General features: G+C 32.6%; 1 protein-coding gene across 4 annotated transcripts in view; it reads right to left on the reverse strand.

The window, feature by feature from the left end:
* Window positions 1-13,145, reverse strand: part of LOC149531884 (GDP-mannose transporter GONST1-like) — a 117,383-nt gene extending 104,238 nt beyond the window's left edge. The window contains exons 1-5 of one of the 4 annotated variants that reach the window (XM_089809057.1): window positions 12,542-13,145; window positions 7,641-7,829; window positions 6,440-6,671; window positions 6,195-6,334; window positions 3,978-4,107 (exon numbers count right to left, since the gene is read on the reverse strand). In XM_089809057.1, coding sequence (XP_089665183.1) covers window positions 3,978-4,107; window positions 6,195-6,334; window positions 6,440-6,671; window positions 7,641-7,829; window positions 12,542-12,555 — 705 coding nt within the window. In that variant the 5' untranslated portion in view covers window positions 12,556-13,145. The remainder of the gene's footprint in view (window positions 1-3,977; window positions 4,108-6,194; window positions 6,335-6,439; window positions 6,672-7,640; window positions 7,830-12,541) is intronic. The other 3 variants (XM_089809056.1, XM_089809059.1, XM_089809058.1) reach the window with 3 other exon arrangements.
* Window positions 13,146-17,310: the final 4,165 nt, after the last annotated feature.

The following is a 17,310-nucleotide window of genomic DNA, read 5'->3' on the forward strand; positions in this document are numbered from 1 at the left end:
CATTGCAGCAGCGATGGCCTCTCGAGAAGCAATGTGGCTAAGGAAGTTACTTGTGGGATTATTTGGGCAAGCCATGAATCCTACAATTATTCATTGTGATAATCAAAGTTCCATCAAGCTCTCAGTGAATCCAGTTTTCCATGACAGATCCAAGCATATTGAAATTCGTAACCATTATGTAAGAGATATGGTAGACAGGAATTCTGTAAAATTGGAATACATTTGTACAGCAGATCAGACAGCAGACATACTCACCAAACCTCTATCTAGAGTAAAGATAAAACATTTCAAAAAGAGACTTGGTATGGTTGAGTTGTAATTCATTTGTACTCTTTTCATTATTAATAAATAATAAATTTTATTTTTGTCAAGCTATTGATTGTTATGGGCTCCACCATGTGTAATCATTATTTAAAAGATGACAATCTCTGAAATAATGAATACTTGTATAAAAGGCATTATGAGAGATGACGATCTCTTAGATAATGTACTAAACAATAGATTTTACTGTAAGATCCAGATGAGTTTTAGATCGTCTTGTGACATTGACATTGCTATGTTCATGGGTCACAAATTGGATAAAGGAAGGATTTTAGAAATTCTTCGGGTTTATCCTGTATTCTGGTAGATCTTAAATTCAAGATCTCATTGTGATATAGAAATACCAGTTTCTATGAGTCACAACATGTATCTTAACACTAGTAGCAGTGATTTGTCATATCACAGGTTTAGTAATATGACTTTGTATCATGTGTTCTATGATACTACATACTAAGAAGAGACAGACAGATATAGAGCATTAATTCTTGCTTAACATCTGTATTGATGTTGCTAGATATGATATCTCTCTGTAGGATTATCAGGTTAAGAGGGAGTGTTCAGAAAGTAACCTGTATAATTCTACAGGTCTGTTAATACAGGTCGTACCTTCTTGTATGGATAATATATATCCAGTGATTGGCAAATAACACATTTATATCTTCCCTATAGGTGTCAGCGATTCCCATATAGGTGTTATTGTTTTGCATTTAACTAAACTAATGCTTAGTTTTGTCTATTCTTAACATAATCCTTGAAATCGCCGATTTAGGGATAATAGTGTTTTATTGCCTAAACTAAGGGTCATGTCCCTTGAGGGACATACCCTCTAGATCGGATATATATGTAAGGTTGAGAATGTAGTTTGGAGAACACACATACACAGTAGTCTAATTCTCCAAGCATTCTCCTTCCAACAAAGATATAACTTGAGATATTCTCCATCACTCAAGATCGAGTATAGAAGACTGTACATGCAGCAAAACATCAGTTATATCTGCATCAATAAAATCTGAATACACATAATGTCTTAAAAATCATTCTCAGCATCTTGGAACTGCACTGTAAGTTGATTCAAGGGTCGCGAATTTCCAGAACTGTACATCTTCAACTATTTCATGTAATCTTTGTCTTCATTATTTTGCTCTATGGTAATGATTGTTTGATCTCTTGGGTCTTGACCACCTTGTGGTCTCTTTCCACCTTTGTTGTGGTCCAAGGTCATGAATCTCCCAAATCTAACCTGATTTATTTTAAGCCAATGGAGCCAATGTTTACTCTCCTCTCATAATATGAACTGTTGCAAATTAATAATACTTACAATATAGAGGAGTAAAACTAAATTACGCTCTACTATATCTATAATGGAGGGGACCCTAAGATCTTGTATCTTGATTAACCCATGAGATGTGAAGTGAGTGATAGCATTTGGCCCAAGGGGTACATCTCTAGGTCACATTTAAAAGGTGGATGATTTATGGTGACGATTTCAAGAGGATGTTTATGATCTCATAATGGAATCTCTCATGACCAAGCTTGTCTAATGCTAATCTAGGTGATTCACCACCTGATTCAATATTAAGATTATATTTGTTTTGAAAAGCTTGCCACTAGAACAAATATTTCATAGCTTCCATACTTTTTGTAGCAATGCAGTATTGAGTTGTCCGGTTTGCTGCCAACAAATACATCTTTGTAATATCAATCTAATCCATAGTAACACAGGGACGTGTCACCCCTCTTTTTACCCCACGTCTCGGAGACTTGGACACACTAAGGACTTGGGGACTCTGTTCCCCGTCCCCAACGGCGCCACCAAATTCCACCACCTCCGCCAAGGATGGGGAACGTCTTGATGTTGACTATTTGTTGATTTGACTATTTATGTTCAATGTTCGATATTTCAATTCAATGCAACGTTCAAGTATTTACTCTTTTACATCTTTATATCTTATATTGCAATACATCTTTTCATAACTAGCATTTTAAATACCATATGTATAGTATACACAACCCCCTCCCGGTCCCCCGCCACCCTTCCCCGGTCCCCCAACTGTCCCCAAATTAAGGCCCTTCTGTCCCCCTGTCCCAGAAACTTGTCCCCCCATTCTGTCGTCCCCGTCCCCTAGAGCAGTGTAACTATGGTCTAATCCCTTCCACGTATGCCTTCACCTTGCGCACACCAAACCTTCAAGACCAAAAGGTCTTAAGAGTCTATGGTCATATCTTTGTGAACATAAAAAAATGGAAAAAAAAATATTGTCGGGGTATTACAAATTCTCAGCCAAATAAAGGGTAATTTCATTACAGACTCCATTTTCATGTTTTCTAAGACTATTCTTTTGTCACTTTCAAAAGTTACATCCCCTGAACTAGAAAGCAACCACACATTATAAGGCTTATGGGATGTTGGAACCATTTTTTCATGTGCTTCTTGACAAGAGTTTCTCACCAATCAGAAGTATCAAATACATTGGAGCTCCAAATAAGATTGAAATATATGAAAAGACATATGCTAGAGGCTGTATCTCTTGTATTTAATTTATTGAGATGTCTGAACAACCACATATTCGGAACAGATGTAGCCAAAACTGCTATCATCATCTTTAAAAATCCCTTGAGAAGGCAATTTACCTTCAATATTGGAGAATAAAATAAGTTATAACAATCAGAAATAACTCCACCAGGTCTTATTCACCCAAACAATTCTACTAACAAAAGCATAATACCCTGTATTGCAAATAACCTGACAATCAATAACTACATTCAGTTTGATACTTCCACTCATACTACTACACGAACAATGTATTTTTCCATTACATAAATCATAGAGTTACCTTGTAGCTTGTATTTACTGACATATTTTGTTAGAAATGTGAGCTTTTGGGTTTCACTTTTTCCTACCGAACTTGACTTCATAATTCTATTTTTATTTGCTAAAACTCGGAGACCCATTGAGACATACTTAAAATTGAGGCATATTAATGTGCTCTCTTGTATTTCTATGACCAACTCATTTGCTCGATGTTGGAGGTTTTATGCAAGACTGCCATCCAACATGCATCCCTCCCAAAAGAAGCAACTTTTATTTCCTTTGCTCCCATTGCACATTCAAGGGGTAACACACATTCCAAGGTTAAAGGACACTGATCCCCACAGGGTCACAGATTTCGGTGTACCAGAAAAGTCTGTTGTGGGTCCAATATTTCAGTTACTGGTGCAATGAAGTAGCTCCATGTCTATTCATTTTATGCTCGAACTTTTTTATTTTTAAATTTTGTTTCAATAATTTCGATTGTATGACAAAATAAATCATATTTAACACAAACATAACCTACTCCTTGTCAGTTTTTATCTACTCTAGTTCACATGCATAAGGGTGTTTTCCCGAAATCAAACATCATACATGTTTTTATATAACACAAGAAATTCCAATAGACAATCCAGCTTCATATATTTTTGAAATTTCAAGACAATGACAGTGCAATTTTAATGATAATTAAATAAAAAATGGAATGCATGCCCTCAGTTGAGACATCGCCATATACTGACAATTTGCAATGAAAAGATTAAAAAAGCTTATTGATTCCTATGCCAAATGGTGTTTAGTAAAAAAAAATTTAAATGATATACTACTAAAGTAAAAATAAATGATATACCATCAAGAAGAGGGCAGTCCAAACTTTGTTGTTATGCTTTTTCTTGAAAAGATAAACCTCTCCCACAGCTGTTATAATATTTGTAACATTCTTCAAAATTGTCACCATGGCAACATTTATGTACTTCAAACTGCCAATAGGTATGCTTGAATTAGTGAAACTAAAATATATTTCAATGGCACAAATTTCTAATAATATTTCAATTGCATAAATTAATAATGATAGGGAAATTTTTCTACGGTACACAACAGGATACAAAACTTGTAGATCATTTCAACACCCCTGAGTCAGAACTGACAATACATATACCACAAATTGATACAAATGATGGGGACTACCACAATGATTCAGTCATTATAAAATTAAAAACCCTATTAGGGCTGTTCTTTTCTCTTCAGGATTCTTGTTTCCTTCACTTAGCTATCAGTAGCTATTTCGTGACCACTTGTTTTGCTTGTCCCCTATTGTTTTGTATTTTTTACCTTTGCTTTTCCCATTGATGGGAATTTTAACTGTCTATTGTATACTCCTGTTCTATCGAGTCACATTGACCTACTTTTGGTCATCCGTACACATTATATAATTCTTTCTTTCTTTCTTTCCCTATTCCACACCTGTGTATTAGAAGTGTCAGTTTATATTTTCTCTGTCACAACAAAAATGACCTTTGATTTAGATTCATAAGCAAATATCTTGGCCTCAACTACAAATGCTTGCCAATAGCAGGATTTTAGTTCACTCTTCAATTCTTATTGAAAAACTAAGCATTATTTACCAAATGTCCACCAAGAGATGAATCACGTGCAGCACTTATTGTACCATTAGAGTCATATTACATCCCCTGAGTATCACTTAAGCAGCCAGGCAAATGTCCATATTTCTAAATGAAATGGAATTGAAATCTAATTTTATATATTGACAAATTGTGTATTGCAAGGTTATTGGAATCACTTTCGAATTTCAATAGTATCTATTTATTATGGACTAGTGAGAGTCAGAGAGGTCCTTAGTAAAGAGTTGCATTAGGGTGATACCATGAGTTGCTAAACCTTAGGGGGCCCCTCTCTGCAAGACTTGGCTTTGCAATTATCTTCACTTGTACCCAGTAACTGAGCTTTGGCTAAATACTTGTGTGAGATGTGAATTCAAGTGTTTCATACCTTGGACTTGTACGTTTGTTCCTAGGCACATGTACTAGTGTGACAATGCCAGACATTAAAAGATATTTCATGCAACATCCTTGATATGCAAACTATTTAATAATTGATATAAAATTACTTGCATGAATGAGGAATGAATGTCACATCATCTTATATAAATGTATATCTTTAATCATAAGTGAACAAATGATATAGTGTGTACAAGATCGTGATACTATAACCATACAAGTAGCAAAATTAGAGCATTACAATGGAAGTTACAGTGGCATACAAGTAACAATTAAACAGATAACAAAAGTTGGTTGCAACAGTGTAGCAGTACGATAACAGCATGCCAATAAAATATTCAATTTGTAGTTTTATATGATCTGATAATTCCCATACTATAATGCTTATTGATGAGCAGTACCATTCAGCCAATTAGGTGTACATTTTCCATATGACCTATAGATGTTTGCAATGTCAATTCTTCCATCCTATAATGCATTCCAATTCAATACACAATCTTAAAAAATTCAATACAGATCAAAATTCATGAAAATAGTAAAAACAAATAACCGCAAATATAATTTGGATGCAAATAACACCTTAGTGCCATCTTTATTAGTACAACTATGACTGAAGATGTCTAATGGACTACAAAAATATAGTACTTCATCGGCAAGTCTCTGAACCAAAGTTCATATCAATTCCTTCAAATGAAATGAAATACAATGAAATATAATCAACCTAATTCGAAGCTTTTTGATCCCAGTCATTGGAAGATTCCATGGTGAGGATGCAGATTTGAACTACATATATTAAAACTGAAATAGAGAAAAACTTATAGTACATCCAAAAACGTTAGGCAACAATCAAAATGAGATAGGATTTGACATTCTCCAATAATTAAAACAGTTGTCTCCTTCCTAATGTCAATTACATTTATATATGTCAAAATCAAAATCAAGTTAATAAAGCAGAATGTCACACACAATTTGAAAATGGAAAATTATCTTAAATGCTGGATCATTTTCATAAAACGTGTGTCCTTGCAATATTAAAGAAGTTTACATACCTAAAAATGCTTGTAACAAGCATCCCAACAAATATAATATTGACAGGAAGCCAGACTTTAATAAGTTTCCAAGTGAGTGGTTCAGTTGTTATGATGCCAAAGGAGCTCAGTGTAATAACAATTGCCACGCCAACAAGATTCTGCATATAGAACAATAGTTTGGTGAAAATGATTCTCAGATTGATTAAAATAATTACTCTCTCAAGGTGTCTTAAAATATTGTAGATGAAGCATTGTAACTGTACCTGATAAAACATTAGGGAAATTCCAGCATCAAAACTATAACTAGATAGGACAGCCTTATTAACCAAAATCATGCCACATGATGAAAGGCAATATGCTATCCCAGACAGCAGGGCTTGATTCCGCAATTTAATAAACCCATGTTCCCGCACAGTTTTCTCAACATCTTTCTCCACACTACCATCTTCTAAATCAGCATTATCATTTATCAAAGGCCTTGCTACTGACAATGATCTGCAAGAACTTCAACAGCTCAATAAAAATAGATGTGAATAAATAAATGGTATCAAAAATCAAAAGAGCTCATCTGCATAAAAAGTTTTAAGCTAGAGTCTCCTACACCAGATTACATAATATTCTCATGAAAACATAGTCTGTAACAAGAGAAATATAAAGCAGAAAACATATAGTCTGTAACAAGAGAAATATAAAACAGAAAACATAGCCTGAAATATAAAGCAGAAGACAAAGGCAAAGGAAAGAGGAAGTCCATTGTACCAAAAGTGCAGCTTAAAAATTAACCATTGTATTCCCCACAACCTTCAGTAAGAAAATATTGCATGCTAACTCTACAATGCTAGTTTTTTAAAATAGATGATAAGAACATAAACACGATAATTAACAGCAATAATGTCCATTACTATTGAAAATTTGAAATAGAAGTCAAAACGTGACATTTTGAAAGACTAATTTGCAGTGAGTGATAAGAATTGCATGACTGGTCCAGTCATGTCCTATAACAGGAGACTTCAAAAGGTAAATTCCTTGACGAGAATTTCCTGACATTTATTTATTTATCGCCCAATATTTTGGCAACATCTACAAGGTCTAGAAACACACTCAAGCGGTTCACATTAATGTCAAAAGATAGCTAAGGAATTCTAGCATCAGAAAAGTAATCGTTTATTTCTAAATGTAACAAAATATATCTTAGATTATAAAAATTTACCAATTGTTTCATTAGAATGCATCTGCTTCATATCATTAAGAAAGGAAAAGCTAGGAAAACAACAAAGAGCAAACAAAGCAACATACTGATGCTGACATAATTTGGGTCCTCGAACATTAACAAGCATTTAAAATTTTAAATTGGAATTCAAAAACCAAGCAAAACTAAAGCCTTAAACAATGCCAAATTCATTTATAATTTTTAAAAATACACAATTAAAAGAAGTACCAAGATGTAACAAATGGCTATTTTACCTGCTACTTCTTCTCCCACCACCTATCAGGCTATGGATACTCGGTGCCTGACTCAATGCTGCATTGGGAAAATTGTTCATTACTTCATTTGATTCTCCATTTATATCTATTTTATTGAAGTCCTCCAAAACAGCTTTATCAACTGTTCGACTTTCCATTGCATTTAATGAGGCATGTAAAGCCGTGACCCTAAAAGCACAGGGATTTCAAGAAAACATAAAAAAAACCAACATGACAGAATACAATTCAAAGTACCCAACAAACAGAGACATTCAGAATAAAGTACATGATTTTGTAAGTTTGAAGAAAAATTATTTTTTGTGGTAGATTTCTAAAAACTTAAAAAGTGACACCTCCTTATTGAGGATTTGTACATTGTGACAATGAAATAATATATATATACAATTTTTTGCCTTTTTTTGGGGTAATTGTATAATTTCCGTTATTTATTAGACAGTTCCAATGACTTTTATTTTCTCTCACAACAAACCCACTTCATATTCTAGTCCAACATGACTAATATTGGTGGAAAAAATAAGAGGTGAAAAAAAGATCTTCCAAGGCAGAGGATGGATCACTAGCCAACTGGAATGGTTCCCAGTCTTTGCCAAATTCAAAATTCATGAAAGGGCAGGTGTTTAAGTTGGAAGACAATACAACAGATCCCAATAATAAAATTGTTGGTGTTTTAATTCGTTATTTGCATGACAACACAAAATAGAACAGTGGATGAGGAAATCCTCTCTTCAAACTCGGGAGGGAAGCTACTTGATTTAATCTACTGTAAAAAGTAAAACTAAAACAAAATGCCAACATGAAAACTATACAATCTATTCTTTAGGATTTCACATACAGATAAAATTTAATAAGCAAATTTGACCTATTAGTTTTTTATCTCGCAAGCTGGAGCTGTTGTCGGTAAAATCTATAGTATAGCCGACAGGCAGAATAGTATCCGAACGGGCGTGTGACGCTTGAGTCACCCCTTCGGGAAGGTATATGCACACCGTCCGAAATGGACTTTGGATGATTGTTGTAATCATTGTTTTCAGATTGTAAGCATTGAGTGCATACTGCATATATGAATAAAGTATCTGTTTTGTGTTGTATCGTGCTATACTACATGCGTTAAGTATCTTTACCCTGTACGGTAAACAAGAGCAAGAGACTTTGAAGAACTCATTCTCACTAGTAACTTTTCTCAATTTATGATAGCCAAAATGTAAACAAAAGAAGATTAAAACAAAGATCTCTGAAGCTGTATTAACAAATAATGTGATCTTGGAGAAAACATAACACATAAAATAACAACTAGAAGAAGAAAAGATGATGACAAGTAATTATCACAAGGCATTCAAAAGTGCTTTATTTATTTGAACACTAATGTCACATGTGGTTAAATCTTATTATTAATTGGATTTTTCCTTCACGCTGGGGATTGGACTTAAATGGAAATCTCACCAACATAAGCAAACTTCAACTTCCCATTCTTTACACAAAGACACTTAACAATTTAATCAATGTCGAACATGAATGCCAGTCTTTGCAACATAATTTGTCATTAATTCACATTCCATTATATATATTTATAGTTATCCAGCGGAAGCTTCAAAATAAAAATTGTTTTGAAAGCAAGTATATCCTCATACACTGAAAATAATAAAAAATATTGCTTTCTTTCAATGTTTGCTTCTTATCTTAATTATCGGGTTTAAGTAATCCTTGTAACCTTTAAAATATCTGTATGTATATACCATAGTAATGAGAATCGCGGTGATTCACACAATTCGGTGATTCAATTCAAGCCAAACAATTTTTTGTGAATCGGTGAATCGAATCAGCGATAAAGGGTTTATGAAATAAGTTACTCACTAAATTTCAAGGGTTTTTTTAATTTGCTGATTCAATTCCGATTCATGGCCGATTCGCGATTTGATTCGGCCTCGCCAATTCCGATTCTCATTACTTTGGCATATACACATACATTTTCAAAAATATAAAAGTTCAAAATATATTTACATTTAAAATAACTTTATAAATTCATGTAGAAATGGGTGGTAAAAAGTTTTAAACAAAACTACAAAAGATGATGCTCAACATGGTAGCAGAATTTTCTATGTCAACACAGAAATATTATGAAATCTACAAGCTAAAGACTTACGAACTTACTTAATGCCCTTAATCTGAAGAATAAGACAACAAGGAGAGGAGAAAGCACAATATATCATGGAGAACACAGGAAAAAAAAGAATCTCCAAAGCATATACTGATGGTTATTTTTTGGTGATGATGTGATCTACTTATACATTACGTACAGCAAGGACTATACTTCAATGTGGGATCTGAGAAGTGGCTTCAATGTTGCATTGGCACTTCAGAGCCCTAGTGAGTTGTTTCAGGTATATTGAGGCTACATGGCATTTATATCAAAACAGAGCAGGAGGAGCAATCGGTGTTCAGTATACGGTTTATTTGAAATTGTGGTGGTGCAGAAAAGGATTGCTTATGGACAAGCAATCTTTGGGAGAGGAGGACTGTAATGCCCCCTTCCTAGGCAACGAGATGAGCAAAGGTTGACCTATCATTCGAGTTCCCACAGGTCAACATACATCTATAGATCAGAATTATTGCAAGTCAAATTAGAGATGACAGACATTTCCTCTTGGCCATACAGCAGCATCGAAGAGGACGGAGTCATATTTGGCATCAATTTGGCAAGGCCATCACTGAATTCAAATTGTATCAGGCAGAATCAAGTTCCCAGTCTGCAGAGCAGCACTCTTGGATTGATTTTCAGACTTCCTATCAACTCCATAGCTGGCCGTACATATTCCTAGCTGGCATATCTTCATTCCAGGCTTGGCATTGGGGTTTCTGAAGGCATGCTTTGACAGATCAGAGCTGCGAGTTTAACTCACAATTAATATCAATCAGCAACATCAGATTAGTGGGGGAGAAATCGAATTGTAGGCAGCTACTTGTTGTCTTGATTTGCTAGGGCTGGAGAGATCTGATCCAGCTGTGAAAGAACTCTATTTGAGGAATAAAACCAGTGTTCAGCTTATATTTAATTTAGTTAATCGTTGTTGCAGTTGTCTTTGTGTATTCTTGTTCATTGCATTTCAATTTATCAAGGGACTCAAGAAATCAGAAAAAAAGAACATAAATTTGCAAAAAAAAAAAAAAACCAAAAACTATTAGCAAATGCCAGTCAAAGACAAAGGAAAAATTTGGAAAAACCATCAGCAATTTGTTTAAATATAATGTTCAGAATCTTTCACATGAAGCTAATCTGATCCCATACACAAGTATACATCAATCACATAAGTACAAAGATAAATTTTAGCTGAAGGAAATAACCCACTTAGATAAATAACTATTGCCAAATGTATAAATTCATGGAATATGAAATTCATGGCATCGAGACAAATATCAAAACTAAAACTATAATATTATGGTACCAAGGAGGTTGCATTACTCACCCCAACATCACAATAAATCCTGTGCTGGCATCTAAGATGAGTCCTAGTTGATGATGTAGCCATGATATTTGATTCTGTCTCAGTGATTGGTGTGTATATTCTACTGAGGAATTCATTAGTATTTTTGTTAGCTTCTATATATAAGCTCAAGCAATTAGAAAATTAATCATCCACAGAAAATTCGCTATTCAGTTTCAGCAATGCTTTTGTTTTTTAAATTTTCCCTACACAGCTCTTGTTCATCTTCTGCATGACATAACCAGAAAAAATTCCAAACAAGAGCCAAAAGACAGTTCCTATAAGAGGCCAAAAGTTCAAAACCATTAGGAGACCGATCCCCTAATAAAAATTTACTACACAGTTTTTGGAGCTTTTCTTTTCTTTTCTATAAAGCCCTTGTCATTCTTCAACATGACATAACCAAAAATAATAATAATAAATAGCTCAAGAAAGAGCCAAAAGGAACATCCTAGAAAAAGCTAGAAGTTCAAGAACCAAAACCATTAGAAGACTGATCCCCTACAGAAAATACAACATTCATATTTGACGGGCTTCTATTTCCTTTAATCTGTAGTTCTGGCTGGTCTGCAACGTGACAATAAACAGAAAAATAGCAAGAGGGAGACAAAAGGAAGCTTCTAGAAGAATCTGTAAGTTAAAAACCGTTAGAAGACCAATTCCCAGCAGAAAATTCACTTAACATTCGTTGGTCTTTTTGTTTTCTTTCCTGTATAGCTCTTCTTATCCAACATGACAGTCAGAAATAATAGCAAGAGAAAAGAATCTATTAAACATTTAATATTCATTCTCACTAAAGCTTTTGTTTTCTTTTTGAAATAGTTCCCGTTGTTCGTCAACTGGCCATAGTGGGATGATGCAATGAAGGCTGCTATCACATAAGAGGCAGTGCAAGGATAGAATTGGAAGCGTGCTGTCATCGAAGAAAGCAAAGGAGAGTTGTACAATAACAGGTAAGGATGGAATTGAAAGCACCCTGTCATCGAAGGGAAAAAAAGGAGAGGTATACAATAACAAATAATCTATCCCACGCTACTAAAAATATATGTTTCCTTATTCACTCTTTTTCTAGTCCAATTAAAATGTAATTTTGTTCTTTCAAATATAATGCCCTGCTTTTCTAAGCTCACGCATACAATAGCCTCGCATTGTTTTTACTACAAACTCTTCGCCTCTAGGTTATTGTGTGAGGCTAGAGGCAATTGCAAATAGCTACCAAGTAAATATATCTAGTATCCATGAACTTTCGTAGGTGGTCATCAAATGCTTGAGCTATGCTGAACATAGATAAAAAAAACCATTCACTCAACTATTAATTTTAGACTTCCATTTCTACATGCTATCGATCATGTTTGAAAGTCCCAAAGCTTAAAAAAGGCACCCAGATTACCGCCAACTTACGTGTCAGGGGCCATTCTTTCTCGTTCAACGTGTGCCAACTCAAGCTGAAATCCCCACTCAAATATACATCCGTATTCTCAGCAGCCAATGTCCAGCGGTACAGTACAATCCCTTCTCAAAAGCATATAATTGCTCTGGATTTTACAATCTTGGGCACAGATTCCAGTTGGGAAGCCGGAAGAAGGCTATGGAGGACGGACTTCGAATTTGAAGACTCGACCCTATAATCTGCAAGTGCGCCAACATTGAATTATATTTAAGTGGGTGGAAAGTGGCTGCAACAGAGGGTTAGTGAAGATATGGAGGGCAAATTTGAAAAGCCCTGCTTTTGGAGGGTTGGGAAATTCCATGGTGTTTTGTTCTTCTCGGTATTATAAGTTATTTTTGTCGAGGGGATGAAGTTTGGCCAACCGGAGGGCAGAAATTAAAAAAATCCGTAGGGAATTGAAATGTCAAGCACCACTTGCAGGGCATGGCTGAGTGTGTACGGCCGCCCTCGTCTGCCATGTGGGTTGAATTGTATGGTTCATTTCTGCTTTTTTTTGTTCACTAGTGTTGTCTGCTTGGCAAATGCGTGAGGCACGCTTCGTCTTATTGCCTAGGTGGGAGTAATTAATCCACCTGGGTATTTGACCCTATCTATTATTTAGGGTCTATCCATTGAGGAAAATCAAGAAGATTTCGAAATTTGAAAGTGATCTTCTTTAATATCAACGATAATCTAGTCATATTGTTTTTGGTTAAAATAAATATAAATTTAATATGTCTTTAATATTGTAATCCGTTTACTTTTGTTATTTTTATACATCAAATGATTTTTATTAGCCGGTAGGCTACCTTGTGCGGGGATGCCCGCCGGTTTTCAATGTAGGACGCCGGCAAAATTAAAATGTGGTCGCAGAAAAGGGTAAAAAATTGAAATTGTGTTTGTCCAGCAATTAGCTACTATCGTTGTCGTTGACCTGGAGGTTTTCGTAGAAGTAAAAAAGTTAATGAATGATCTAATTTTATCGTTGAGCTGGCGGTTCTCTCACGATTACACAGGTGGACTACATAGCGATTAGGTTTACGATGTTTAATCTTTTGGAAACGAGAGCGGCTTTTTTTGGCTAAATAGCCAAACAAATGTATCAGATTTGACAATTTATATAATTTATTAATTTTAAAGTCATAGATCACTGGTTTTGTGATTTTAAAATTAATTAATTAATTACATAAACTGTCAATTCAGGTGCAAATTTTTCTTAACTTAAATCTCTTAAGGGGTACTTCTTTTTATTAAAATAAATTTACATCTAATTGTATGTTCTTTTATTATTTTTTCAATAAGCAATGAGAATGAACATTAAAATACATATTTTGAAGGAAATGATGATAAATAATATGTTTACTATAACTGAACTTTACCATTTCTTAATTTTGCAACACTATAAGGATGGGGATTCGATGGAAATTTACTTTTCAATTTTTACTCCAAGTTCAAGTTCATGGAGAACAATAATATTTTTTTTAATGCAAAACCACTTTTAAGTAAATAAATAAATAAGGAATAAAATAACTTTTACTAAACCATTTCAAATTATTATTTTATTTTAAAATTTCAAAGGTTAGATATTTGTAATAAAAATATTTTATTTAAAATGATCATTATTTCAAATATATTGATTATTATCTCATTCTTTACTTCTTTATTTATTAGACTATATAATAATTTTTTTAATAAAATATAATAATAGTATAAATAAGAAAATAATAAAACTAACACACTTCTATAATGATATTTCTAGAAATGTTTTAGATAGATTTTTTTGAAAAAATGTATACTAATTTTATTTTATTATCTAATTATTTTTATATATTTGAAAATTATTCAAAAATTTGGAAACTTTTATATTCAAAAATAAAAAATAAAAAATAAAAATTTGTTGACATGTGACACCATAATGAAATCATTAGAGGGATAGATGGGATGTAGTCAAGAAAAAAATTAATAGTTTACATTCTATATTGAAAAAATAATAAAAGTGATTTTAAACATAGTCAATAAAGTTATTGGAAAAAAAAAATAAGACACTCCATGTGCACAATAAAAGAAGGAGAAGAAGAAGCTAAAAGAGAATTTTGAAAAAATACTCTAGGGCACCCTCTCTTCCAAAGAACAGCGAAAGAAGATGAAGAAGAAGTGGGACAATAAAATGGAGAAGAAGATGAAAGAGAAGTAGAATCAAAAAACAAGAAGAAGAAACTGAATATGAAGAAAAGGTAGTACAAGAAGAAAAAAGGAAAAAAAAGAGCAAAAAAAGAAGCAAGGAGAAGGAGAAGATGGAGGAGGAGGAGGAGTCGTTGAAAGAGAAGAGGGAGAAGAAAAAGAATGGAAAGAACAAGAAGAAGAAAAATGAGGAAAGGATGAGTAAGAAAGGGAAGGAGAAGAAGGTGGCGAAGGAAAAGGCCAAGAAGAAGAAGGATAAGGGGAAGATGAAGTAGAAGAAGAAAAAGAAAAGGCAAAAAGAGAATAAGAAGGAAAAGAAAAAGAAGAAGAAATTAAATAGGAGCGGTGCAACTAAATGAAGAGAATAGAATGGAGAAAGAGGAGAAGAAGAAGAAGAAGAAGAAAGAGAGGGAATGGAGAAGATGAAGAAGAACAGACAAAACTAGAAAGGCAAAAAGGAGGTAGGAGAAAGAGGAAGCTAGAGAAGGAGGTGAATGAGAATAAGGGGAAATACAATCGATTTTCTCTCCCTTCAATTTCTTAGTATATAAAAAAAAGATATGTCTTTCTATCAGCGTAACTATTGCACCTCCTGTTGGTGCAAGTGCTAGTTATTTTAATGGTGGCAATAGAATAAATGAATGGAAGAATGAATTTAATGATGTTCATAAGACTTAATTTATGGGATCAAGAATACAAAAATATTCTTCTTCTTTTTTAATGTTGGTGGTTCTTTCAAATTCTTTGCGGTCAAGAAATGTTTGGTTTAGTGAAGTAGTATTTTAAAATAGTTCATTTAGACTCCTCATAATTAAATTGTTTTCATATCAATATCCTCACATGTTGCACATTCAAACATGAGTTGCCATACAATATTTTCTACTCCTTTATTGCAAAAAATAATAATAATAATGAAAATGTTTTTTAATTACAATGTAAAGAATCTTTTCATGGTCAAATATTTAATTAGAAAAATAATAATATAATTTATATAATTTATGGAATGTATTATTTATATCACATAAATTAATGAAATAATATTTTACTTAAAGAGGTAGAAAATCATAAATTCAAACATATGTATCATCAAGTGATATTATTTTAATTAATATATCATTCTTATTTTAGAATTTAATACATCAATCATCCAGTTTGTCTACTCTAAGTTTTAAAATATCTAACTTTCCAAAATCTACAAGAAGTCATCTATGTTGATGTGTATTGAAAATGAAAATCAATTGAATTCTAATTCTAATATAAAACCAAAATAAATCATTGTGTAAAATCAAAATAAACATTAAATCACATAATAATACAAATTAAATTAATTAAGGCTAGAGTTCAATTTAATTTAGTAGTAATTAGGTTTAGAGTTAGAGGTAAATTAAATTTCACTTAGAGATCAATTTTGTTTACTTCTATAATTAAGGCTTGATTTGGTTTAAGATATGGGTTCAATTTTAGTTAAGGGCTAAGGTTAAATTTGATTAGGGTATATTTTAGTTTAGGATTAGGATTAAGATTTGATTTCATTTCATTTTTAGATTATTATTAAGCTTCAGTATAAATCTAATTGTCAATGGTACCAATGAAGTTGAAAGGTTCTTAAAGAGCCCACGGGAGATCAAGTCGTGTGGCTCCGACACTAAAAAGAGATACCCCTTAGTCATTGGCTCTTAGCCGAAGAGGTTCAATTGTAAGGCTCATGCTCCCATATCAGATAGTTCCAAATATTTCATAAAAGACCTTCATCATTCATATATATATATATATATATATATATATATATATATATATATATATATATATATAACTCAACTCTAACTATACAATAAAATAAAATCCAACACTAAACTAAAATGAATAGTAAATCTAATTGAAATCTAACATTAAACCTAACCTAAAAATTTTAAATAGTAAACTAATTTGAAACATGTCTCATAGTTCATTTTGACTTAAGTTGATATACTCATACTATTATATTTAATTTAGTTTCACTGATTTTTAATATAATATCAATAATAATATAATAACAAAAATATTACACTTTCCATTTCCTATTCATCCTAGCTCATCTCTTTAAGTTTAACTATATAAAATGCATTTAGAGGAGGCTTATATTTTATTTCTCATTATTTCACTTATATACTAAATAAATTCACAGTATATATACATCTCGAAAAAGATACCTCTATTCTATATAGATTAATGCAAGTTAGTTTTAATTGAAGGAGTAAAAAAAGAAAATTCACATTATATATACATTTCCAAAAGGATATCTCTATTCTATATAGATAAATGAAGTTAGTTTTAATTGAAGGAGTGAAAAAAGGAAATATGGATGTCACCAATTATTGTTATTTTATAGTCAAGATTTTGATTAGAAGAAAAATGATATTATTTATATTTATAATTATGTGTGTGTAGTTTATTTTTATATATTATTAAATGATACAAATTACAAAAATTAAAAATTAAAAAAATAGTATATTACTTAAACCTGAAAATTATGTATCATAGTTGAAATTCTATTATGTCTAAAATTTCTTAGAAAATAAAT

Source organism: Cupressus sempervirens, chromosome 11 (genome assembly GCF_028749045.1).
Source record: "Cupressus sempervirens isolate cs-2001-9-10 chromosome 11, ASM2874904v1, whole genome shotgun sequence".
NCBI lineage: Eukaryota > Viridiplantae > Streptophyta > Pinopsida > Cupressales > Cupressaceae > Cupressus > Cupressus sempervirens.